This window comes from Equus quagga, chromosome 11 (genome assembly GCF_021613505.1).
Source record: "Equus quagga isolate Etosha38 chromosome 11, UCLA_HA_Equagga_1.0, whole genome shotgun sequence".
In the NCBI taxonomy this organism is placed as follows: Eukaryota; Metazoa; Chordata; class Mammalia; order Perissodactyla; family Equidae; genus Equus; species Equus quagga.
Genome location: NC_060277.1, coordinates 114,597,254 through 114,622,463, shown reverse-complemented (window position 1 = coordinate 114,622,463; position 25,210 = coordinate 114,597,254). Strand labels below are relative to the sequence as shown.

General features: G+C 63.3%; 1 protein-coding gene across 2 annotated transcripts; it reads left to right on the top strand.

Annotated features, from left to right (window-relative positions):
• Positions 1–592: 592 nt before the first annotated feature.
• Positions 593–21,644, top strand: CEP131 (centrosomal protein 131). 2 transcript variants are annotated; one of them, XM_046677325.1, is made up of 26 exons: positions 593–810; positions 3,574–3,766; positions 4,527–4,636; positions 5,084–5,198; positions 5,496–5,626; positions 8,700–8,813; positions 9,657–9,812; positions 11,224–11,341; positions 11,773–11,889; positions 12,106–12,265; positions 12,743–12,837; positions 13,340–13,522; positions 14,008–14,184; positions 14,264–14,389; positions 14,571–14,696; positions 15,832–15,948; positions 16,968–17,070; positions 17,810–18,011; positions 18,420–18,527; positions 18,606–18,723; positions 18,985–19,059; positions 19,901–20,043; positions 20,167–20,335; positions 20,427–20,623; positions 21,264–21,324; positions 21,400–21,644. In XM_046677325.1, the coding sequence occupies exons 2-26, from the start codon at positions 3,590–3,592 to the stop codon at positions 21,472–21,474; spliced, it is 3,273 nt and encodes a 1,090-aa protein (XP_046533281.1). In that variant the 5' UTR covers positions 593–810; positions 3,574–3,589; the 3' UTR covers positions 21,475–21,644. The 2 variants fall into 2 exon arrangements, with proteins under 2 accessions (XP_046533281.1, XP_046533280.1); XM_046677324.1 differs by having other exon boundaries at positions 20,167–20,344.
• Positions 21,645–25,210: the final 3,566 nt, after the last annotated feature.

Genomic DNA, 25,210 nt, shown 5'->3' with positions numbered 1-25,210 from the left:
GCAGGTCTGGGCCCCGAAACAGAGCTTTGCAGTGGGGTAGGCGGCGGGGCTCCTGTGTCCAGACGGGCACAGGAGGGATCCTGGGGACGGCGTAGGGGCCCGGGATGGCGTGGGAGCCCGGGACGGCGGGGGAGCCCAGGAACAGAGTGGGAGCCAGGGATGGCGTGGGATCCCGGGACGGCGTGGGAACCCGGGGACCGCGTGAAGGCCCGGGACGGCGTGGCATCCAGACGACTGCCTGGTTACCGACGCAGACCGGCCAGGTCCGGGAAAAGGAGACACGCGGAGCCGCCCGCGCGCCCCGCCCTAGTCTTTTGCCCACGCCCCGCGCCCCCGCCTCGCCCCACGCCCCAACCCCCGTTCCCACCAAGGCCCCGCCCCACGCCAGACTAGGCCCCGCCCTCTTTAGTCGGATCCAATCGGCAGCCCGCTGCCGCCGCGCGGCCCAGGCTCTCGGCGGCTCCTCCCACGCTTGAACTTCTGAAGGACAGCCGAGTGGCCCAATGAGTTTCCGGAACTGCTGGAGCCGGCGGCAGCAGGGCCAATCCGGGAACGGCGCCGGCAGGAAAGGCGGGCCTCCGTGACGGACACGGGAGGAGGTGCTAGGTTGGTTGCTGGTTGCTAGCTGCCGCCGCCGCTGCTAGTCCAGCCGCCTGGCCGCTTCATTGTCACCTGGGCCCGGCACTCAGGGCCAGGGGCGCGAGGTTGCCGGCCCGAAGCCTGGGCCTCGCGCGTCCCAGCTCGGCAAACCCCGCACGACCGCCGCCGGCTGACGCCGCAGGCCCGGCGCCCCAGGCCCGGCCCGCGCAGGTGAGGGGGTCCCCGCGCAGATGAGAGGGGTCCCCGCGCGGGTGAGGGGGGTCCCCGCGCAGGTGAGGGGGTCCCCGCGCGGGTGAGGGCGTCCCCGCGCGGGTGAGGGGGTCCCCGCGCGGGTGAGGGCGTCCCCGCGCGGGTGAGGGGGTCCCCGCGCAGGTGAGGGGGTCCCCGCACCGGTCAGGGGGTCCTCGCGCAGGTCAGGGGGGCCGCGCAAAGGTAAGGGGTGGTCTCCATGCAAGTGAGGGAGTCCCTGTGCAGGTGAGCCGTGGTCTCCACGCAGGTGAGGGGGTCCCTGCTGGTGAGAGGGGTCCCCGCGCAGGTGAGGGGGGTCCTCTCACAGGTCAAAGGGTCCCCGCACAGGTGATGGGGTCCTTGCGCAGGTGAGGGGTGGTCTCCATGCAAGTGAGGGGGTCCTTGTGCAGGTGAGCGGTGGTCTCCAAATAGGTGAGGGGGGGGGGTCCCTGCAGGTGAGAGGGATCCCTGCACAAGTGAGGGGGATCCCTGCACAGATGAGGGGGTCCCCGCACAGGTGAAGAAGGGGTCCCTGCAGGTGCCAGGGGCCCTGCCCCCTCCACAAGTGAGGAAGGGCTTGTGCCCCAGGCAGGGCTGGTGACCTCCTCTGGCCTTCCCTGGAGGAGTTCAGAGTCCAGTCAGCAGTCTCAGGTCCCACCACCTTGAGCCAAACCCCAGGGAGATGGGGAGCTGCTGGTGAAGAAGCGGCTGGGGGTCCTGGGTTAACCCATCCTGAGGGGTCCACCTTCGGGTCTGGGAGGGACGTCTCTACGCAGATGAAGTCTGGCCTAGAGGTTTCCACGGAGAGGCTGTGTTTACCATCCCAGAGCCCTGCACGCTGCTGCTGCTGCTGCTGCCTCTCCCGAGACTGGGAAAGGGGGCCAGCCTGGGGCCAGCTGGGAGTGGCCGGTGCCCCGAGGAGAGGAGAGTGTTAAGTTTCACCCACACAACCGGAAATGCATAACTGAGGACAGGAGCCCGTGCAGAGCCTCTGTGCTCCGCTCTAGAGAAGAGAGGCCTGCAGCACCCTGGCTGGAGGAGGCCGCAGCATTGACCTTCGATGACGATGGGTGTGCCTGCTGGCCCACCAGAGTCCTCGGAGGTGGGGAGGGCCATGCCCATTCCTCCATGGTCATTTCTGATCATCCTGGCTCATCCATTCCTGTTACCTGAGTGCCAGCCACTCGCCAGGTGCCAGGGCTATGTGGTCCCTGTCCTCGTGGAGCTTATGTCTTATCAGGGGGTCAGACGGTGCACTGGGCAGCCTGTGTGGCCAGGGGAAGGAACAGAAAGCAGGATGAAGGGACGAAGGGTGATAGTGAGACGGGCTGCGTGACATCCGGGGAAGGGGCTTCTGGCAGAGGGGCCCGCAATGCAAAGGCTCACCTGGAAACAGGCTGGCCAGGTGTGAGGGCCAGCAGGAAGGCCGGTTTGGCTAAAGCAGAGTGAGAGGGCGCAGGGTGGCAGGGAGGAGTCACAGAGACAGCAGGGTCAGACCCGAGGAGTGTCAGGTGGCCGGACTTCATTCTCGGTGCCGGGGGAGCCTTCGGAGGGTTTTCAGTAGGGCCCAGGGTACTCTGAGACTCGGTTCACAGAGACCTGCCCTGGCCCCCTGCGGGCAGGGGCAGGGGGGGTCCCCCAGACGGGGCGGAAGAGGGGCTGCTGCATTTGTCCCCTAGTGAGGAGATGGTGGCTTGGGCCTGGGTTGTGGAGGGAAGGGATGGACGGGGCAAGGGCCCCCGCTGAGTTGCTGAGGGAGCAGGTGTGGAGGTGAGGGGGAGGCTGTCAGGATGAGGCCTGGGTCCTTGGCTGGAGCCAGTTACAGAGAATGTCCACTGGGGAGGGCCAGCTGGGGGTGGAAGGCAGGGCTCTACTCTGGCCTCGTGGGGTCTGAGGTGCCAGGTGCGCAGTCGTAACCTGAGTCTGGAGGTGCGTGTATGGGAACCGGCAGCCTGTGGACGTGTTTGATCCAGGAGGCCAGAGGCAGTCCCCCAGGTGAGAGGGTGGATGGAGGAGAGAGACCCGGGGCTGAGCCTGGGGGCCCTCGGACTTCAGGGGTCGGGAAGAGGAAGGGCCAGCAAGGGACACCTCGAATGGCAGCCACCGCCAGGAGGGGTAGGAGGGGACCCCGAAGCCAGGGAGCAGATGCATCCCAGAATCTCATGGATGTTCCAGGTGTTTCTGAGGAAATGGAGGGGGTTCCGCGGCCAGATAAGTGTGGGGACCCTGGGTCGGGCAGCGTTAATCAGAGCGAATCCTGGTTTGAGCATTGCCTGTGGAGTGCTCGCCTCATGCTGGCCTCACGGCTGCTTGTCTAAACCTCATGAGGACCCCGGGGAGAGGCACCTGTTAATGCCCACTTTCACAGATGGAGAAAGTGAGGCTCAGACAGCTGGAGTCCCTGTCACAGGGGTGGGGGGTGAATGGCAGAGCCAACTCACACCCACGACTGTCTGCTGCCCTGGGCCACCCTTGGGCGGGGTCCCTCCAGGGAGCTGTCCTTGTCCCCAGGAGGACTTGTCTGTGCTGTTCATCACTCGGAGTCCTGCTCCGCCACTCACCTGGTTTTCCTGATGAGGAGACCGACACCTGGCGAGGGCAGCTGGGTGGTCGCGGGCTTCTCGGGGGAGCGTGGCAGCAAGCAGACCCGGGTGCCCTGGGCCCCTTGAGGCCTGGCGGAGGTGGCATGTGTGGGGGAGCTGGTTGCTTGGAGGGCGTCTCATTGCATCTCTTCCTGCTGCTCAGAGCCTCCTCATCCGCCATGAAAGGCTCCCGGACTCTTGCCGGCCCCCCTGAGGGCAGCCCGGAACGTGTGGACCTGAGTCTCACAGGCTTCCCTCCGCCCGTGTCCCGGCGCCCCAACAGCGCCTCTGCCGCCAAGCCCGTCACCCGCTCCATCTCCGTGGTCACGGGCAGTGAGCCGAGGAGGAAGGCGCTGGTGAGTGGTCGAGCTGGGGCGTCTGGGCCCCCACCTCCTGGGGAGTCACCATCAGGGTGGCATCTGACTGCCCCACCACAGCAGCCACCTTCACGTCTGCCGTCCGTCTGTCCCTGTGGCCGACCCGGGGACAGGAGGGCCTTCATCTCACAGACCAGGGAGCTACCTCACAAAGAGGTCAAGGTCAGGACCGGCTGGCCCGAGGCAGAGCCTAGATCCTGCCGCGCCAAGCGCTCTGTCCCTCTTGCGCCACCAACATTTGGATTCATTTGAATCCTCCAGAAACGGGGTTGACCTGTGGGCAAGGAGATGAGCCCCTAGTGGCCTGGAGAAACCCGCATGGGCAGGTGGGCAGGTGGGCGGCTGACAGTGGGAGCCGCGGGGCGAGAGCTGCAGTGGGGCTGGGGGAGCAGCCGGCCAGGCTCGTTGGTTAACGAACGAGAAGGGGGACCAGCAGCCTTTGCTGCGACTCCCGGGCCAGGCCTCGCGCCCTTCCTCTCGGACCTTCACCTGCCAGGGGTGAAGGCTCTCGCTTCTTAGGAGGAAGCGGGGGTCATAGAGGTCAAGGACCAGCTCCCGCTCAGCGGGCCTTGCCCACCTGTCCTCATGCCGCCTTGGGGCTTTGCTTCACCCGGGAACCAGGAGACCCTTCTGGCCCCACCCCCCCGAACTGTTCTCAAAGGCCTGGCCTGGCGCCGGGCAAACTGGCGGGCGTCTGAAACCTTCGCCAGGCGATTGGCCGTTTCCTCCCCTGCGGCAGGAAGCCACAGGGCCTGGAGGCTCCCGGGCTATCAACAACTTGCGAAGGTCTAACAGCACCACGCAAGTCCACCAGCCGCAGGCCAGCCAGGCGTGGACCAGCCCCTTCAGGTAACCCCAGAGCCCTCCTCTCCTCCCTGCCTCCATCAGCCCTTCTAGCCTCTGCTCCATGCACTCTGGTCGGGCAGTGGGGCCTGAAGTGACCTTCACATGGGGCCAGCGCAGGCCAGGCCGGCAGGCAGGTCTTGACCTGATGTACACGCGAGTAGAGATGTGGGCCTGGAGGCTGACGTCGCCTGCCTGCTCCTCTCCCTTTCCTTGCTGAGCTTTTCCGGTGGGTGTTGGGGTGGCCACAGAACGGAGTGTGAAGACCTCTTCTAGGCGTGGCTGCCAGATCAAGCTAGGAAACATTATTTTAAGCCTCAGGCTCGGGAACAGAATTCCCTGCTGACTGGCCAGCCCCTCCCATGTCCTTGTAAGATATCCCCCGTCTGTTCCTGGAGTCGGCCTCCCCAGGCCAGGTGACTGTCCCTGCTTGCCATCCCCTCTCCGACACAGGCCAGTGGAGACCCCCGACTTCCTGAAGCTCTTTGAGGACAGCCCCAGTGGGAGAAAGAGGCTGGCCAGTCTGAGCAAAGCTTCCAGCGAGAAGGGAGCCACATGGAATGTCCTGGTAAGGGCTGGGGGCTGAGTCTGAGCGGGCGGGACATCAAGCGGCTCCTGTCCTGTGGAGGGTGACATGGTTCCTCCTTCGTTCTCCCTGCCCCTGCAGGAGGGGCTGGCGGTGGGGAGGGCATGCGTCAGTGTGAGTTAGCCAGCCTTGACCACAGCATTGCAGCGTGAGGAGGAGCCCTCTGGGCCATCCCATCGCCCCTGTTTGTGGGTGAGGCAGTGGGGGACAGGGAGGGCCTGGTGTCAGTGGTATGTGCTGGCGGGGTCATGGCTGAGATGGTGTCTAATGTGGTAACAGGCTGACCAGCCCAGGGCCTTCACCTTGCCACCTGATGACGCCCGGAGTCCCAGCACCCTCGACGTGCCAGTGGGCCCACGGAGGAGAGAGTGCACTGTACCCTTGGCACCCAGCTTCACTGCCAACAACAGGTGCGACCCGATGCAGGTGCCTGGCCTGGGCACTGTCTTGCAGTTCCTGTCTTGCTCGTGGCTGGACCAGGGTGCTTTGGAAAGAATAAATGAATGAGTGAATGAATGGCTGGCTTTCTCCACCCAAGGGCCGAGGGAGGAGACTGCAGGGTGGTGTCTTGCACACGAGGAGCTCTGCTCTGGCCTAGGAGAGCTCAGACGGAGGAGGTGCCTGCAGGCCTCTGCCCGCTGTCTCCTCCCACCCCTGACCTGAGATGCCTGGCTTTGCTCTTGGAAAGATCGGCCCGGGTGAGGCTCACGCAGGGTTGCGAGCAACTTTTTAAGACTCGTCAGAGGATCTTGAGCTTCGAGGCTCAGCCTCTGTGTCAGGAGGGGAGGAGCACGTTGTCTCGGGCCATCCCTGCTTGCCATCTGCAAGAGCTGGGCTGCCTCGGTCACCTCTCAGCCGTGCCACCCACGACGTGGCAGAAGCCAGCAGGTCCAGAGCGACGGCCAGGATGGTGGGGTCTGCAGAGGGCCCCAGGCAGGCTGTGGCCTTGGCGGACGAGGCGGGTGGCCAGGAGTCATCTGGGTGGGCATTCAGAAGAAAGCAGGCTTGGGACCACCACCCTGGGCTGCAGAGAAAGCTTGTCCTCCTTGCTCTCGGCCTCAGTGAGGACCCGGGGGCAGAGAGACAAGGGGACACATCTGCCTCAGCACCAGGAAGAACTCCCCGACGTTTAGAGCCGTTTAGCAAAGGACTGGTCTTTGAGGGGGTTTCACACAATCGTTGGCCAGAGTCGGCACAGGAAGAATTCTTGGGTTTAATGTGAGAATTTAAATTAAAATTTAATCTCAGTTTCTCTCAGAGTGATACGTGTACACCGCTAAAGAGTCAGACAGTGCCACAAACTTAAAAAATAGCAAACCCGCTACTCTTCCCTCCCCCCACTGCTCCCCAGAAGCAGCCCCTTTCAAGCTAGTTCTTCTAGCATTTTCTAGAAAACAGTTATCAAAATATGCTGAGGCTGCTCATTGTTGACTGTTTTTTCCATCTTAGACCTAATCGCTGTGGACAAAAGGGGTTTGCTATCTTGTGCCCCCTGCCCCCAACATCACGCACGAGCACACCCTCCCTCCATCCTGACCGTCCAGGGAGAAGCACGTCTCAGTCACATCAGCGTCTGTGTCAGTGTCTGTGTCGCTGGGCTTGCACTTCCACGTGGGCCCCCCGTTGCAGCACATCCTCCCGTAGATTCCTGAGAAGGGATCTGTGGGAAGTAAGGTTTTTGAGGCCGCGAGTGTGTGATCATGCCTCGGGCCTCACGCCTAACAGTTTGGCTGGTGCTGGGTTCTAGATCGGAAAGTGTTCCTGACGTCTTGGAGCCATGGCTCCGTTTCCATGGAGAGCAGTTGAGAAGTCTCACTGCTTTCCTGATTCCCAGTCCTTTTCCGTGTCTGTGTCTTCCTCTTTCTAGAAGCATCTTGGATCATCTTTTGGTCTCTCTGTTGTGAAGCCTCAGGGTGTCGGGCCTCCAGCACGGCTCCTGTTCCCTCTTGGCACTGGGCCCCTTTGTCCTGTCCATGTCATTCGGTCCCAGGGACTTGGCTCTTGTCATTTCGTGGACAGTTTTCTTCCCTTTAGGTTCTCTGTTCTGTCTTCCCATGACTCCCACTGTGTGCAGGTCAGGCCTCCTGGATCAGTCCTGCACAGCCGGCATCCTCTCTTTTATCTCCGTGCTCTCTGGCTGTGGGATGCGCTTTCCGACAGGTCCACTGCACTGTGTCTTTCGTCCCTTCGCTCACCTCCGTTCTCTCCTAGAGTCTCAGTTCCGAAAGCTCTCCTTCTTCCTGAGTGTTTCTTTCCTTCCTCCCTGTTCGGGAGCATCCTCTTCTTGCTTCATCTCTCACGTCTTTGAGGATACCAAGCCATGGGGGGCTGGACCTGCCGCACCGGCTCCCAAGACTGACTGACCTCCGCTCTTCCCAGCCTGCGTCTGCGATGTCTGACGTCAGCCGTGGTGGGCATGTTAACACCACTGAAATGGGCGAACCCTACAAATACCAGCTTTTCCCCCTCGAGCCCTGGCTGTTAAACGTGTATCAGCACGGTCTGACGCTGAGTGTAGACATTTTGAAATGTCCTAATTCTCCACTTAGCCTCATTTCCATCCCATTCTGTTTGCTGGTCTTTCCTCGAATGTCTGGAATACTGGCTCTGTTGGAATTTAATAGGGAGGCCCCAAGCGTGGCCTGGGAGCCCGTTGCCTGGTGGCCTCACTGGGGTGGTTGGGCAGGGACCGAGCTGCTGTACTGGGTTCCCCACCTGTCAGTGTCGGGGACTCCGGGCTGCTGAGTCTCCCCAGGAAGAGATCCTCCAGCCTCCACCTCGGGGTCAGAGTCCCGCTCGCCAGTGCTGCGGCCAAGAAGAGAGGTGCCGGATGGACAGACTGCTCCACCTGCAGAGCAGCCTCTCGCCCTCTGTGGGGGGGTGGGCCGGGGAGGGCTGGGCTTGCTGCTGGGTGCTCAGGGGAGGAAGGAGATCCGGGGTGCAGCTGCTCCTTCGGAAGGGCTGGGTGCCTCCCCTTCCTGCACCTCCCTGAGGTTCTGGGGTGCAGCCCAGCGGCCCCCCGCAGCAGCCAGGCTTCCCCTCTCTCACTTTGCACGTCACTGGCTGTCTGTTTCTCAGCCTCTGGAGCTTTGTGGACATTTCTTTGCTGCTGTCTCCTCTCTCCTCGTCCTTGTGTGTTTACTCCGTTTTTATGCCTTCCACTGGGTTTGAGGGGCAGAGGGAGAGCAGCGCTTATTCCCCCATCTTGTTTAGGGGCGTGGAAAAGTCTTTCCTCCATTGACTGACGGTCTGTGGCCCTTCTCCCTGTCGCGGCCGTATCCACCGTCAGGGTGGTGGTTTTCACCGCTCACACCTGGGCTCTGCGGGGCGGAATGCCCTGGGTGGAGCATTCCCGGTCTGAGAACGGCCCTACCGTTAGGCACGGTGGCAGCGGAAGGAGCCCGCAGGGACAACACCGAAGTGAGCAGACTCGGGTCTGTTACTGCCTCCCAGAGCCTGACGCCCTCCCGTCTGTTCTGGCAGGAGCAACAAGGGAGCCGTGGGCAACTGTGTCACCACCATGGTACACAACCGCTACACCCCCTCAGAGAGGACGCCGCCCCCCAAGAGCTCCAACCACGCGGCTCCCTCCCTCAAGTAAGGCTCTGCTCCATGGAAACGCGGCACCAGGGCCTGCCTGGCGGGAGTCCACAGCCCTGGTTGCTGCCCTCACTCTGGGGGGCCAGGGAGGGGACCCCAGACCAGACCTGGGTGGGCACCACGGGCAAGCCTGGGGCTCACCCCCAGCGCAGGGGCCCACTGAAGAAACCAGAGCCCCCTGGGGTCTCGGGCCCCCGACCACATCCAGAGTCAAGGGGCGTCTCAGGTGGGCTGCACTGAGCAGAGCGGCTGTGCGTCCCTCCCCCGTGCCCACCCATGGCTCACTCAGTCAGGGACGGCCTCAGTGGTGCCTTGAGTCACCATCTGGCTCTGGCATCCTGTGGCTTTTGAGACCTTTATGCTTATTTATTTATCTATTTAAAAAAAATTTTTATTTTGGGGGAAGACTGGCCCTGAGCTAACATCCGTGCCCATCTTCCTCTACTTTATATGTGGGACACCTACCACAGCATGGCTTGACAAGTGGTACATAGATCCACACCCGGGATCTGAATTGCGAACCCTGGGCTGCAGAAGGGGGACATGTGAACTTAACCGCTGGGCCGGGCCCTGCTTTTTTAAATGTAAAGAACTCATTAACTGAGGCTGCCACCAGACAGGCCCTGTGGCCCTGGGGACTGACCAGCAAGTCGGAACAGGGAGAGGCCTTGCCTGCTCCTGATGTCAGGCAGGCACCTCCTTCCAGGCCCAGGGCCCCGGGACAAATCTGGGTGGGCTCCCCGTGCCCGCGGGCAGAGCCATCCCTAGGGCCAGGAGGGGGGCCGGTTGGGGGCGGTGGGAGCAATGGTGGCTGTGAGCCTTTCTCTGCCTTCTTGTCAGCAACATCATCAAGGCGGCCACCAGCGAGGGCGAGGGCAGCAGCTTCGGGAAGCCACAGAAAAACTTCACTAGCAGCAACCAGGTGGTGCGGAACAACGCCGGGGGTGCCGTGGGCCTGCTCAGACGGAGGGAGGTGACGGAGGAGGAGGCCGAGAGGTGACTGCCGGCCGGGGGCTGGGGAGGGGCGTGAGGTGCCAGTGACAGGAATTTCCATTTAATGATGGGTTTCCCAATATGGAAAAATCACCTATTGAAAAGATCACATATTTCACGGGTCCGTTTATACAAAACTTCCGGAAAAGGCAAGTCTGTAGAGTCAGAAATGAGAGTGGCGGTGGCCTGGGGCCGATGACCACAGAGCAGGGGTCTTTTGGGGGTGACAGAAATGTTCCAAAACTGTATCCCACTGACTGTCGTACAACTCTGTGAATTTACTAAAACTCATGGAATTGTGTACTCAAATTGGGTAGATTTTATCACACATAAATTATATCTGAGTAAAACTGTTAATTAACAAAGCACTAAGTGAAAAGAAAACATAAAACTAAAACAATCTGAAACAGCCTCCGGGGCTGCCGCTTGAAGCATGCCCCAGGCGAACGTGGAGGGTAGGGAGAGGCGGGACCCGCTGTTGTGGCCCCACGTCCGCGATGTCGCTTCCGGCCGAGGACCGATGAGTGCTGGGAGCGTAGGCTTTGAGAGTCTCCGCCTGGCTGGGCGGTCACCACTGCTGTCCAGTTAGAGCCTGAGGACAGGGCCCTGGAAGTGAGCAGACGGGAGGAGGAGCTGGGTGCGGTCAGGAGCCGGCAGCTCCGGGCACCTCCACCTGGCTGCCCTTGGGTGGTGGGTGGGCCCCTTGGGGGAGGGCACTCTTGAGCGTGAGGGTCCACCAGGCGTGTCCCCTGGCAGGTGACCGTTTACCTCCTGGACGCTCCGTTAGCACTTTTGCTGAAAGAATCGACAAGTGGTCCCAAGAGCCAAGGTTAAGGCTTTTGTTTAATTATCTTTCCTGAGTGTAATTTGCATACCGTAAAATGCCCCCATCTTAAGTGTAGGGATCCATGAGTGTGACACGTGGGGAGTGCTGTCTACAGATCCACCAATCCAGGACACAGCGTCCGTCGCCCCCAAGAGTCCCTTGCACCTGTTACCCTGCTCCTCCCCAGCCTGACCCCGGCCACACCCATCTGTCCCCAGGGGCTTTGCCTTTTCTAGAAGGCCTGTGACTGGAACACTCGGCCTGTGGCCTCTTGGGCCTGGCGGACGCTCTGGTTTGTTGCTTTTTGTCTGTGAGCAGCGTTCGCCGGCAGGACGGACGTGGTGTTTGCCCACAGCCGGGTGGTAGGCTGTGGGTTCTTTCTAGTGGTTGTGAATAGTGTCTGTGCCGATGGGCGTTTTCGTTTCCCCAGGGAATGTGTGCCACCTGAAGAAGGGCTGTGCACACGGCCGCCAGCTTCTTTGCCCACAGGGCCTTCGGGGGACCTGGGGTGGAGAGGCTGTTGCTCAGCCACCTGGATCCGGGAGGGCGTGGGGCCCTGCCAAGTCCTGACCCCCACTGTCCGGGCAGGTTTATCCACCAGGTGAACCAGGCCGCCGTCACCATCCAGCGCTGGTACCGCCACCAGGTGCAGCGGCGACAAGCTGGGGCTGCCCGCCTGGAGCACCTGCTGGCATCTAAGCGAGAGGTCAGTGTGGGGGTATGAGCTGCCCTCCAAAGGGGTAGGCGAGAGTCCCAGGGTCCCAGCCACGTGCATTGGAGTTTCGGGGACCAGTGGATTGAAACCTAGAATTGCCACGTGGGTCCCCCCGATCTGGGGGCACAGTTTCCTCCCTACTCGAGTCACTCGGGCAGTAGACCTCGGTGTCAGGAAAGGCCTGCCGGGTCCACCCTGGGCTGAAAGGTCTGAGTGGGTCTCCCGCGTGGGGCCCCTGCCCCTGCTCCACAATGCAGCGCCGTCGCCCCACTGGAGGGAGCCCTGGCCGCCTGGGAGGAGGGCTTGTCCTCTGGAGCAGAGAAGTGGCAGGCTGGGGGCCCAGTGGGGGCACTGTGGAAAGCCAGGTCTGGGTGGGGGACCCCACCTTCCCAGTGAGACCCGCGTGGCTTTGGCGTTGGCAGGAGCAGCGGCAGCGGCTGGGAGAGGGGAACCTCCTGGACCTGCACCAGCAGAGGGAGGCCGCCAGGAAGAAGGCCCGGGAGGAGAAGGCGCGCCAGGCCAGGCGGGCAGCCATTCAGGTACGGGGGGCCTGAGCAGCACGGGAGCCAAGGCAGGACCCGCGTGTCCCTGAGAGCGCCTGTGCTCCTAGGGGCCCTGCCCGCTCCCTTCCCAGCCCTCCGTCCTCAAGCCCCTGGACACTGGGCCGAGGGGCAGCTCGGCTAGGGGAGGCCGAGGGAGGCCAAGGGGCCTTGCTGTCCCTTGGACGAGCCTGCTCAGAGGTGCTGCCCCGGCAGGAGCTGCAGCAGAAGCGAGCCCAGAAGTCAGGTGGCGCTGATGGTGCTGAGCATGGGCTGCTGAAGGAGGCCTGGGAGGCAGGGAAGCCCCGGCCTGCCCAGGAGCTGCCCCCGAGGGCAGGGAGCGCCACTCGCCAGCCACACAAGGCCAACAATGCCGGTGAGGAGCGAGGCCGGGATCCCGGAGGCTGACCCCCACCCCCCACCTCCGTGCATGGGCATCTTGAGTGTGGACCTCCCCGCCCCCTCCCTCGGGGAAGACTGTGGCTGTGGAGGAGGTGCAGGCTCTGCCCATGTGCCCTGGCCCCCTGTGCCACACTCAGCTGGTGGCTTCCACCCACAGAGGAAGGGTCAGCTGTGCCTCAGACACCGGGCCCTGCTTCTCTGCTCCTGCTTCGCCTGCACTGGAGCTGGACACAGGGGACCCTACAGAGCAGGGAGGCCGAGAGTTCTGGGGTCGCAGCAGCTCCTCCAGCCTCTCACCACGGGAGGTCAGGGCTCCTCAGTGTCCCCTCTGCTCTGTGAAGTCCACTGTGGCACGTGCTGTCACCCTCTGCCTCCCCTGGGCCTGGCCTCTTCCAAGGGCTCCTCCCGATTCACTACCCCCAGGCGGCCAACGCCATGTTCTGTTGCACAGGGGCCGGCTTCCGTACTGCAGGCCCGGAGGACCCCTGTCTGCCTGCCCCCGCCTCGTCCACAGAGCCCTGGCAGTTTCCGGAGGACAAGCAGCAGGTCTCACATGGCCCCCCGCCCACCCTCCCTGGCTTTGGCTCGGGGGAACATCCATGCTGGCTGGCCGAGCCCTGCCCCTTCCCTGCCCCTCCCTGGCTTGGGGTCACTCACACCAGCAAAGGCTGCCGGGACAGGTCTTGTTGCTCCAGTGCAGGAGGGGCCTCATAGACTGCTGTGGAATCAAGTTGGGTTTTCACAGACACGTAGGGTGGGCCTTGTCCGTGCCCACAGAAGAAAGCTGGAAGCTCAGAGGATAGGTGACGGCCAAAGCCACCAGGCTCGGGGGGTGAGGGGGCCAGGCCCGGACGCATCCCACCTGCCGTCCTTGTGTTTGCCTGGAGAGGGGTCGGGGCGACCACAGTCCACGTGGCAGAGCTGGGGTGGCCGCAGTGGACCCGCGCCAGTCAGAGGAAGCTGAGACCCAGCCTCACACCCGCGCTTCTCTGGTGGCCTCAGCCTCTAACGGCCTCACCGGCTTCTCCCACCTGCCCATCTGCTGCAGGACGCCAGCTCCCAGGATGCAGCTGGTGAGGACTTAGAGGTGGTGGGCCCCGCCAGGGACAGGGCCAAGTCCAGGGCAACCCTAGACGAGCTGCTGGACACGCTGAAGCTGCTAGAGGAGGAACCCGAGCCGCTGCCTCGCCCCAAGGCCTACCACAAGGACAAATACGCCTGGATCGACGAGGTGACCATGGGCGCGCCTCCCTCGACCCAGCCCTGGGCAGTGGCACCATCCACACAGATCACGGGGTGCTGCGGGTGCCGGGGAACCCCACTGGGCTCTTCCTGCTTTAATCAGGACCGTAATGAGGGCCAGATGGGGCCTTATTGAAACCCCAACTCATCTGAGGGCTCATTAAGGTTCAGGGCCCTCAGAATAACCTGAGGGCGGGGGTGGGCACCACCTCTCTGCCAGCGGTGTCTCTGTCCCCAGGCGACTCCCTCAAAGGTCTGGGCAGCCTGAGAGGCCTTCCTTCCAGACCAGGCCCAGCCTCCTGCCCTCCCCTGCTCTGCTGTGCCCTCTCTTCTCCCCGCGCTCCTCCCCTCCTCTTCCCTCTTTCCCCCCCTCTCCCCCTAGCTGCCCCTGGGGTCCTTGAGGAGCTCCTGGAAGGCTGGCCCAGAGTCTTTGGCTGCCCTAACAGCTGCAATGCTATTCCCCCTTCCTTGCAGGAGGATGATGCCAGCTCCCTGACAGCCGACAACCTGGAGAAATTCGGGAAGCTCAGCGCATCCACCGGCCCCCCCGAGGACGGGACGCTGCTCTCGGAGGCCAAGCTGCAGAGTATCATGAGCTTCCTGGACGAGATGGAGAAGTCGGGGCAGGACCGGCCGGCCTCAGCCCCCCAGGTGTGGAGGGGTCCCCAGGGAGGGACAGCAGGCCATCACCAGGTGGGCGGGGCCTGCCTGACACCTGCCGCATCCTCAGGGGCTTGTGCTGGAGGAGGGGCCGGGGCGCCTGGAGCCCACGTCTGAGGGGAGCACATCCGTGATGCGGCTGAAGCTAGAGATGGAGGAGAAGAAGCAGGCGATGGTGCTTCTGCAGAAAGCGCTGGTAACGGCACCGCCCTGGCAAATCCTCAGACACCCATGGTGGGGCCATTACTGCCTTCGTCCCGGGTCACGAGCTAGAGTGTGGCCGGGCAGCACCACTGCCTGACTGGGCTTCATCTTCTGTCTCCTCCTCTGGCTCTCGTCCGGCCTGCTCCGGTCTCTCCTCCTGATGTCCCCCACAGGCACAGCAGCGGGACCTCACTGTCCGGCGGGTCAAGGAGACCGAGAAGGAGCTGGGCCGGCAGCTCCGGCAGCAGAGAGAGCACTACGAGGCCACCATCCAGCGGCACCTGTCCTTCATCGACCAGGTGACACTGCCTGGGAAGCAGGGCATGAGGGCAGAGGTGTCAGGACCTGCCGGGTCTGTGGGGTTGGGGCGAGGGACAGGCCCAGGTTCCAGTCCGTCTCAGGCCTCACGGAAACTTCTAGATCCATCGCACTGGGCCACCTTCTCCTCTCTGTAGAAATGGGCAGCGTGTGGGCTGAGACACACCAACCCCATTGGGTATCCCCCCAACCTGAGTGGTGCTGCCCCCATGGCCTTAATCCCCCCGCGGCCATGCTTCCCAGCCCAGCATGGTGGGCAGGTGACAGGGGCAGGTGGACAGAGCACATCCAGGGTGGGGTCCAGCCGTGTGGGGTCACTCAGAGGACCAGTTGGCCCTCTGGGGGTGGGGTGGGGGTGGGGGTAGGGGTGGGGGGCGTCTGGTGGGAGCTGTCCAGCAGGATGTACGCCCTGAACCTCTCTCATGCCATGGTGGGGCCGTCCGTGTCCTGGGCAGGCTGATCCTACTTAGCTGAGGCTGGTGGGGCAGCCAGAGCTACCCCAAGTGAGGGCAGTGGAAGCTTCCAGCTCACTCTGCGCTCAGCCACGCCCCTATTGGGTCATTTTCGGAGAAAACTCTAGGTGTGGGGTCTGTGAGGAGAGGAAGGAGCCCAGAGGAACAAAGTGGCCTGCAGTGGCCGTTCGCAACACTCTGCTTAGCGCTTATAGGTGTGTCCAAACCGGGGTCCGCCTGGAGCCCTCGGTGAGACTGGGTGCCGTCCTGGGGGTTTCATGGAGAACCCTTGGCAGGCGATGGGCAGGCCCTTCTCCATAGGCTGGCGATGAGGATGGCAGAATGACCCCCATCCCAGGAAGATCCTGATGTGGCTCCAGTGGGGGGCTGGTGGCCGAGGCCACTGTGCCCACTCGGGCTTTGCTGACATCACCTTGGCCCTCCGGGGGGTGAGGGCCAGCAGCGCCTTGTCCATGCACACATGCCCTCCCAGCCCGAGGGTCCCCCACAGACCAGGGAGGGCAGGGGCTCGGGATCGTGGCCCTGGCCTTTTCAGTGTGCTGGCCTCCTTTGGCAAGACGGGTAGGGTCTCCTTGCAGTTAGGGATCACGCCGGGGTGCCTCATCTCAGCACAGCAGCTTCACCTCTGGTCTTCTGATCGCAGCTGATCGAGGACAAGAAGGCCCTGAGCGAGAAGTGCGAGGCCCTGGTGGCTGAGCTGAAGCAGGGGGACCGGAGGCTCAAGGAGAGGGAGGTCCAGATGCAGGAGCAGCATGAGCTGGTGAGCCCCTGGGGGCAGCGGCCAGGGGCTCGGCGTCCTCTCCCCACTGCCTGACTCCAGCTCCAGACCTGGTGTGAACCTCAGGACCCTGTGGGAGGGACGTCCTCACTGGGCCACCCCAGAACAGGGCAGCCCCTGCAGCTTCCTTCCCCAGCCTCAGAGTCGTGGGGGCTTGTGAACAAGATCCCTGGTCCCACCGTGGAGCCTCGGAGCCCCGGAACCTCACGTGAAAGCCTCGGGCTTGTGCCCCACACCCAGGATGCCGTCCAGCAGGCCGGGCAGGGGAAGGGCCAACCAGCACCAAGCTCTGCCCCTCCTTCCACCTGAGCTGCTTTCCACATGCCCGTTAGGTTCCAGATCCTGGGGTGGAGGCTGAGGCACTCATGTGGCCCTCCCGTGTCATAGATGAGGAGGCAGGACTCAGTGAGCCGCCACCTGCCCACCTGCAGTGATGGCTGCGTGTGAGCCACACCTACCCCAGCTCTGGGTCCCTGGGCAGAGGGACCTCACTTATTCTTCCTGGGTTTTGTCAATCATGGACTGTACCTCCTGCCACTTTGGGCTTTGCCAGTGGTCGCTGTGGAAAGGCTGCCCCCCTGGGCCTCAGCCTGCCTACCGGCACTCCCATTGCTGTGGGTCATGATGGCCCCCGAGCCGAGACCCCACTCTGGGAGTAGGGGTGGCACTGGCGTGTTTAAGGCCCCCCAGTGACCACAGTGGACAGCCAGAGTCGGGGACTGCTGGTCACACGGGAGAAGTGCTGGCTCAGGGGCTTCCCAGGGGGCCTCTGCAGACCAGCTGCCGACCCCCCATCTTAGGCCTCCAGGGAGGGTGGGGCCTCCACCCTCTAGGGAGAGCTGAATAGGATGGCTGGGCTGTGCCGGGAGGGGCTGGCACGCTGCCCCCGGAGAGAACCCTCACCTCCTGAACCCTAGGGGGGTGGCCAAGGGTGAGGGTGTCCCTTGCATCTTCTTGCCTCTGACAGCCCCTCTGTTAACTTCTTGTTTCCTTGCTGTTAGGAGATTAAGAAACTCAAAGAATTAATGAGTGCCACTGAAAAAGTCCGCAGGGAGAAGTGGATCAATGAGAAAACCCGAAAGATCAAGGAGATTACAGTCCGAGGTGGGGGCCGGCCACGCCCCGGAGCTGGCCAGATGCTGAGGACCGCAGGCCTGGAGGCACTCAAGGGGGGCTTGGCAGAGAGCGGTAGCTTTAATTACGTACCTAGCAGAGAAGGCCTTCCTGGGGAGTGGTGAGGTGCTCAGATGATGCTGCCCAGCTGACCCGCGGCCGGGAGAAGGGGGAGGCTGGCGGGCACCAGAGCTTGGCCACAGTCTCAGTGCCCCAGACAGCAGGCTGGGTCCAAGACGGATGGGCCTCGCCTTCTCTCAGGCTGGGCTCCCTTCACTGGACCCCCCATGTCCTGCAGCTTCTAGGGAAGCGAGCCATGTGGGAGCTCAGGGTCGGGGTCCCAGGGTTCCCTGCCACCTGGCACTGTCGCTTCTCTCCCACTTAGCAGGTCTGAGGGCTGACAGGGCATCCCCAGCTGTGCCCACCAACATTTGACCCATGCCCAGCCCTCCTGCCCCAGGACACCCTCCTCCTCAGTGACTTCCTCCTCCAGGGGGGTCTGGGCATCACCAGGGGGAGACCCGTGGGCCGGAACACCAAGGGGGGAGCTCCCACGCTGCAGGCAGGGGGAGGGGCTGTGCTTCCTGCTGGGGCCCCTGAGGTGGCCCAGGGTGGGGGAGTCCCCTGGCTGGACTGCAGCCCCCCTGTCACAGTGGGCGAGAAGTGGGAATCCCCTACAGCACTGGGGGCGAGAGGCAGGGTCCCTGCAGCACGGTGCCCTGCCCCCTAGGCCTGGAGCCCGAGATCCAGAAGCTGATCGCCAAGCACAAGCAGGAGGTCAAGAAGCTCAAGAGCCTGCACGCGGCTGAGCTGCTGCAGGCGGACGAGCAGGCAGCACAGCGCTACGGGCGCCAGGCGGAGGAGCTCCGGGAGCACCTGGAGCGGGAGAAGGAGGCGCTGGGCCAGCAGGAGCGGGAGCGCGCCCAGCAGCGGTGGGTGCCCCGGCTCTGGCAGGCTTCACTGGGCACGGGCACGGGGTGGAGGCCCGAGCACAGCTGGGGATGTGCCCGGACCTCCAGAGTGATGTTGTGACCCCTGCGTTTGTGAGGTCTCCCTCAGGAGGGCAGAGGATGAGGGATGCTGCCCGATGCTGAAGACGGTGCCGGGACAGAGAAAATGGGGCAGGTCACGGGGCTGAGCTGTGGCCGCCACACGGACTCAGAATGGGCTTGTTGCCTTGTAACCAGCGGGTCTCCTGGGGACTGCGTCCCTCACCGTGGCTGGGATGGACGGGGTGGGGCTGCTGTTGGGCTCTGGCCCTCAGCTGACCTGGCGCCACTGTGACATGAGCAGCCTCCCCTGTCCCAGCCGTTCCCCTGAGCTGGCCTGCCGTCCTGCAGCTTCGAGCAGCACCTGGAGCAGGAGCAGCGGGCCCTGGAGCAGCAGCGGCGGCGGCTCTACAGCGAGGTGGCCGAGGAGAAGGAGCGGCTGGGCCAGCAAGCAGCCAGGTGCCCCCGGGAGGGCCTGCCGCCGCCCCCGCCCTGCTGTCTGGCTGCCCGCACGACTGACCCCGACTCGTACTGCAGGCAGCGGGCCGAGCTGGAGGAGCTGAGGCAGCAGCTGGAGGAGAGCAGCTCGGCGGGTGGCCGGGCCCTGAGAGCCGAGTTTGAGAAGGGGAGGGAGGAACAGGAGTGCCGACACCAGGTCTGCACCCAACCCGGTCCCGGTCCCGTCCCCTCCACCCGCCCCTCCTGGCCAGCCCCTTGGGGGGTGAAGGGAGTACCGTGTCAAGGCCATCACTGTGCTGGGGCGGCAGCCGCTTGGAGCACTGGGCCTGGCCTGTGACGGGCCCCCAGCCAGCTCCCCCACAAACCCTCACCCTGCTTGACCACAGGCCCCAGCAGGCATGGCCCTGGGTGGGGTGTGGCTGGCAAGGCCTGCCCTTACGCTCTCGCCCGCCCCCAGATGGAGCTGAAGGCCCTGAAGGACCAGCTGGAGGTGGAGAGACAGATGTGGGAGGCCAGCCGCACCAAGAAGGAGGTGGGAGGCGGGCATGGCCAGGGTGGGCGGCCAGGGGGCCAGCCTCATCCCCTGCTCCTGCCCAGCACCCCAGGCTTCAAAGCCGGCCGAGTGTGGGCTCACTCTGGCCTCCCCATGGGCACGTTTCTAGGTTCACGATCCGGCCGCTCAGGTTGGCAGTTTCGTCCTGAGCCTTGCTTGTGTGTGCCACTTCAGTCCTAAGTGGGATGAAGGGAGAGACCAAGGGGCTGGGGCAGCTTCCAGACAGTTGCTCTCGACGTTAACTGACTGACACTTAGCCAGTGTAAGGAGTATACACAGGGGGAGGACTCCCTCCCCTTCTGGTGCCTTCCACGGGGCACGTACTGCCCCCCCCAGGCTCTTCTGTCCTTCCGGAAGGAGGCCGTGGTGAAGAGGTACACAGGGCCGGACATGAGGCGAGGGTCGGTGCTGCCTGGCCTGTCGGCCTGGTGCCGTGGCCGTGCACGGAGAGCTCGCCAGATTAGTGGGACGTGTTCCCCTCTGTGGGCTTGTGGATCAAAGGGTGCGTCATGTCAGACGTGGTGGAAGTTCCCAAACTGCCCTCCAAGAGACTGCCCCATTGAAGCTCCCGCCCCCGTGTGGGGCGCCCGGCCCGCCCTCAGCAGCAGGACCAGGTCCCTTCTCTGGGCCGGTCTGGCAGCAGACCAGGCTGTGCTAACCCCCACCCCTGCCGGGTCCCACCCTGGGTCCTGATGACAGGACACGGTCCCCTCCCCTGAGGACTGATGGGGCCTGGGGCAGGGCCTCTGTCCACACGCATCTGTGCTCCTCTCCTGCCACCTTCGGCGGCCCCGCCGAGCCCCGTGCACCTCCCTTCCAGGAAGCATGGTTGCTGAACCGGGAACGGGAGCTGAAGGAAGAGATCCGGAGAGGCCGTGACAAGGAGATTGAGCTGGTCATCCAGCGGCTGGAGGCCGACATGACGCTGGCCAGGGAGGAGAGCGAGAGGGCCACCGAGAGCCGGTGAGGCCTTTCCCACAGGCGCCTGGCGCTGCCCTGAGTCCCCTACAGCCAGGCTCAGAGACCAGGCCAGCCGCCCGCCCGGGGCCGAGGGGCTGCCCCTGACCTGCCCCTCCTGCCTGCCAGCGTCAAGCGCGTCCGGGACAAGTACGAGACAGAGCTTTCGGAGCTGGAGCAGTCGGAGCGGAAGCTCCAGGAACGGTGCGCGGAGCTGAAGGGGCGCCTCGGGGAGGCCGAGGGGGAGAGCGAGCGCCTGCAGGGCCTGGTGCGGCAGAAGGAGAAGGAGCTGGCCGAGGTGAAGGCGGTGAGTGGACCGGCCCGGGACCTGGGGACGGCGCCCCGCCCACCCCTGCCGGCCGGCTCACACCCTCCCCGTGCCGGCCCAGGTGAACGAGCAGCTGGCTGGAGAGCGGGGCAGCCTGGCCCAGGTGATCCGCCAGGAGTTTGCTGACCGGCTGGCGGCCTCTGAGGAGGAGACCCGGCAGGTCAGGGCTGAGCTGGCCGAGCTGCGGGCCCGCCAGCGGCTGGAGCTGGAGCAGCTCACCCGCGAGAAGCAGGCGGAGCTGGAGGAAGTGCACGGGAGGTGGGCTGCGGGCCACCCGGATCCTCAGGGAGCGTGGAGGGGAGGCGGGCAGGACCTCGGCTCTGGCGAGAGGGCACGGGGCTGAGAGCGGGTGGGCTGCGCCCCCTCTCTTCTTGCTGACACAGAACCGGGGCCCGTCAGCTGCCCCTGCTGTGGGTCCAGCTTGGAGGCCCTGGAAGGTGCCCCACTTGTGGGTCTCCAGGGCGGCTGCTCCCCCGGCCCCCAGGCCCCGGGCCTGGGTGAAGCAGGTGCTGCATGGAAAGGGTGGAGGCCTGTGAAGAGCAGTGAGCAGGACCCCCGAGTCCTTTCCCGTCACCTGCCACCACGGGCGCTCCTGGCCCCCGTCCCAGCAGGGAGCCCTTCCCGCCAGGGTTCCCACTTGGGTTCTGACTCTCATGCAGCCTGGTTCTGTGGGCAGTGGCCTGGGGCCAGCGCTGGGGGTCCCGGCTCCTGTCATGGACCCCTCCGGATGGCCCAGGGCCCACAGTCAGCAGGGCTGGGCCGGGGAGGGCAGGACAGCTGCCTGTTCGGCTCTTCTGGGGGCGGGTGGAGGCCCCTCACTGCCGCCCGCTTGCTCAGAGCTGCTGGCCTGGGGTCTGGCGGGGATGCCTCACAGAAGCCCGCCGTGCGCCCCCTGCAGGGTGAAGGCGGCTCTGGCAAGGAAGGAGGAGGCCGTGAGCAGCCTCCGGAAGCAGCACGAGGTGGGTGCCCGCCGCTGGCCTGCCTGGGGGGTGGGGGTGGCCCGGGCCTGACCGCAGCCGGACGGCATGTTGCAGGCCGCAGTGAAGCGGGCCGACCACCTGGAGGAGCTGCTGGAGCAGCGCAGGCGGCCGCTCCCCAGTGCCCAGTGACCGCCCAGTGCCACGGATGGACAGGCGACAGCAGCAGGGCTGGGGGTCCTGGCGTGAGGGGTCATGGCCCGGCCCCATGGCTCCCCCTCCTTCCCTGGGCCCTGTGCTCGCGCATCCCGTGGGTAGAGCACCGTCGCTGCTTTTTAACAGTAAAGAGCTGTTTTTTAATACTTCTTGTGACCCTGCCTCATCTATCCTAGGCTGGGGCCCGGGGTGGCAGGGACTGGAGGCTACTTGAGGGCCCCTCCACAGAGCAGCCAGGCATAGGGTGTCTCTAGCCCAGCTCTGCTCTTGGCCCGATGCCCCATGCTGCCTGCCTGGCCCTGCAGCCCCCAGCTCAGGCCCCAGTTCCTGAGCAGAGAGAGTGGCACTCTGGGCCAGCCGGGCCTGGCCGAGCTCTGGGGCACCCACACCCCTTCGCCCGCCCACCACACCCCTGGAAGGAGCTCTGAGCCTCCTCCCCCACCCCTGCCGATATCCTAGCCCACAGGCTGTTGTATCCCCCACATGGCCAGAGACTGTCCCCTTCCTTCCCCCACTTAGGGACAGCCCCTAGAGGAGTAACAGGCGGGAACCCTCGAGAAAGTGCGCTAGACCTCACCACAGGAGGGTGGGGCCCGTCCTCCAAGGTCCCAGCAGGGGAGCAGGCCGGTGCTTCTCCTCAGGGCTCGCCACCCCCTCCCTTCCACCGAGTGCCCTGTCACTGCTGCTGCCCTGGCCCAGGGTGCTGGGTCCAAGCCGCTTGCAGGAACCGTGCTGACCAGGGAGGCCCTCCTCTCCCACCAGTCACAGTCCATGGCCGGCCGGGCGGCAGAGCCCCTCCCTTGCCCTCTGCAGCCCTGGGGAGATGCTTAGGGGGACCTTCAGAGAGAGGTGGGGTAGGGGGCAGATGGCTCTTTCTTGACAGCCAGAAAAGCCGCCAGGAGATGGACAGTGGTGACTTTCCGATCAGGGCGACGGTGCCTGACTTCCTGGCTCTAGTGACAGCTTTCCTCTTCGTCTGTTCGTGCGCCCGTTCATTCATTCCCTCATCCATTCATTCGTTCATCTTTTCACAAGCCCGGGGTGGGCGCCCCTGCTGTCCCAGTCTGCGCTCCACGCTCCCACCTCTGCTGTCGTCAGAGCTCTTTGAACTTTACTCGAGATTTAGTTGTCAGAGATAATAAAGATAATTGGCTTCTGACTTTAAGTGGCTTGGAGTTTCATGTCATCTCTGGTCTCTGTGCTGCCCGTGACCTGCCCACCAGCCATGTGGTGGCACTTCACACGTCCCAGCTGGGTGAGGAACATGTCCCCAGGAGGCTGGAACGGCGGGGAGGGCTGAGGAGCCTGCCCCGCTGGGTGCTCCCCCTGGACACGTGCCCTCCGAAGAGGGGGGCTGAGACTCCATCCCTGCTCCCTGGGGGGCAGGGGCAATGGGCGGGGCGGCACTGTGCTCTTGGGGGCAGCTGTTAGGCCCCAGCCCCCCAAGAAAGGCTGCCTCGGCCTTCCAGCTCCTTCGGCTGCAGGTAGTTCTAACTCTCGGTGGACGAGAGGACAGGCAGGGCGAGGCAGGACTGGGTATCACCCAGCAGGAGAAACAGAGGGCTCCCTGTGGCCAGGAGGGGTCTCTGATTCATGGTGGGGGCGCCCCGACTCTCTGGCTCCCCTCACCAGCTCAGTCCCTTCCCCGTCTGGCTGTGGGTTGTAGGGGTGGATTGGGGGGCCCCACAGGGAGCAGAGGGCTGCCCGCACTGTCCCCATAGCCCGCTGTATTCTTGGGCCCCCGTGACAGAACCTGCTTCTGACTCATAGTCCTGTTTAGAGACAGGTGACAGTGCAAACCAATCCTTGAGAATTCTGTTCCATTCGTGCTGGGCAGAACCGGGGACAGCAGACCGACACCCTGCCTGGCGGGTCTGCCTTCTGGCAGGGGCCGCATGTCTCTGAATCCTCGCACCGCCCTCTCTCGCCTCTCTTCGAGTCTCGTTTTCTCTTCTGTAACTTCCGGAGAAGGATTCTCAGATCACTGATAGTCGGTCCTTTTTCCTTTCAAATCCATGCATTTAAAACCACAAATTTCCCTCCAAACAGAACTTGAGCTGCACCTACACTTTTTGGTTGATTGTGTTTTTTTTACTGTTCTCAGGTTCAAAATGTTTTCTAATTTCCGTGGTGGTTTCTCTGGACCATGTGGGTTGTTTAGAACTGCAGCGCTTTTCTTATATCTTTTGGTTGAGTTTTAACTTGACTTCCCTGTGGTCAGAAAATGGGTTCCCTACTATTTCAGTCCTCTCATTAGATTGAGGCTCACTTCGCTGCCCAGCATTCCGTCCGTTTTGGTAAATGCTCCATCTGTGTGTTTAAAGAGAATGCGGTTGGTTGTTGGATGCAGAGTTGTGTCTTTGCCATTTGGGTCCGGTTAAGTCCTTGTTTTTCGAGTCTTCTCTGCCGTTACTGATTCCTTCCTGCTCACTCTGTCAGCTCCCGAGAGAGGAACGCTGAAATCTCCCACGTGGTTGTGCGCCATCTCTTTCTCGTTTAGTTGGCTCGTCTTTGCTTTGTGCATCCTGAGGCTGTGTTAGTAGCAGCATCTGCGCGTGGAGCTGTGTGTTTCCCGGCAAGGTGGCCCTTTATCTTCATGAACTCTCCCTCGCTGTCTCGTTCTTCCTGGCTTCAAGTCTCCTCCATCTGAGAGTGACAGCCGCACCAGCTTTCTCTACGGAGCGTTTGCGTGCTGGGTCTTTGCGATTCTTTGACTTTCGGCCTTTCTCTGGCCTTCTAGCTCAGCATAGCGCGAAGCCAGCTCAGACGATGTGCAAACGAGCACGGCCAGGCTCGGCCCGCTTTGAGCCGGATTTGGCTCCTGGTCCAGGGGAGTTATTTTTGCTCTGGCAGCAGTTAGGGGAGGGACCGGGCTCCAGCCTACGTGAGAACTGGCCGTGTTCTCCTGTCCTCACTTCTAGCCCCAGAGCCACAGCAGGGCCCCCCTCCCTGCCGGGTACTGAACACCCCGGAGCCTGGACGCCCACCTCAGCCACTCCACCTCTCAGCCACCGTTAACGGGTGAATGCCTGATGGGAAACCTGTGCCAACATCAGGCTCACCCCTCAGGGCTTTCCTTCCCCAGGATCTCAGAACCTATGTCCTTGATGCTTCTCTTGCTCATAATAAACAATAAATAAGTGAACATTGTAGAATATTAGAGGATGGTAAATGCTCTGGGGAAAAATAGAGCAGGTCAAGGAGACAAAGGAGCTGGTCTCGCAGATAGATATCTAAAGAAGGGCATGCCAGGTCCAGAAAAAGCTGTGCAAAGGCCCTGGGACAGGGTGGTGCCTGGCTGTGGAGGAGTGAGGAGACCAGTGAGGCTGCAGTGTGGGGCGTGGGGGGGGTGTCTGAGGTCAGGGAATGCATAAGGAGCCAGCACATGTGGGTGTCCCAAGGACTTGGCTCAACTCTGCATGAGAGAGGAGCCTCGAAAGGGTTCTGAGTGGAGTGACAGGTCTGACTTCTATTTTACAAGGGTTCTCCTGGCTACTGTGCTGAGAGCCAACTGTCAGAGGATTGAGGCACGGAGGCCAATTCAGGGCCACAATCGTCATCCAGGCAAGAGGTGGGGGTGGCCGGGATGGGGGGAGAGGCTCGATGCCATTTGAGAGAAGAGCTGGTGGGGTTGCCTCGCAGGCGGGTGATGGCATGTGAGTTCGGCTCACGCTTGCTGCTGCAGGTGGCCCCTGGCGAGGTTCACTGTTGC

Excerpts from the sequence above, each read along its gene's own strand:
- CEP131 (XM_046677324.1), top strand. The coding sequence starts at position 3,590 with ATGAAAGGCTCCCGGACTCTTGCCGGCCCCCCTGAGGGCAGCCCGGAA. Across the intron at positions 14,697-15,831 it reads ACCTGTCCTTCATCGACCAG|CTGATCGAGGACAAGAAGGC; the intron begins GTGACACTGCCT and ends TTCTGATCGCAG. Across the intron at positions 17,071-17,809 it reads CAAGGAGATTACAGTCCGAG|GCCTGGAGCCCGAGATCCAG; the intron begins GTGGGGGCCGGC and ends CCTGCCCCCTAG.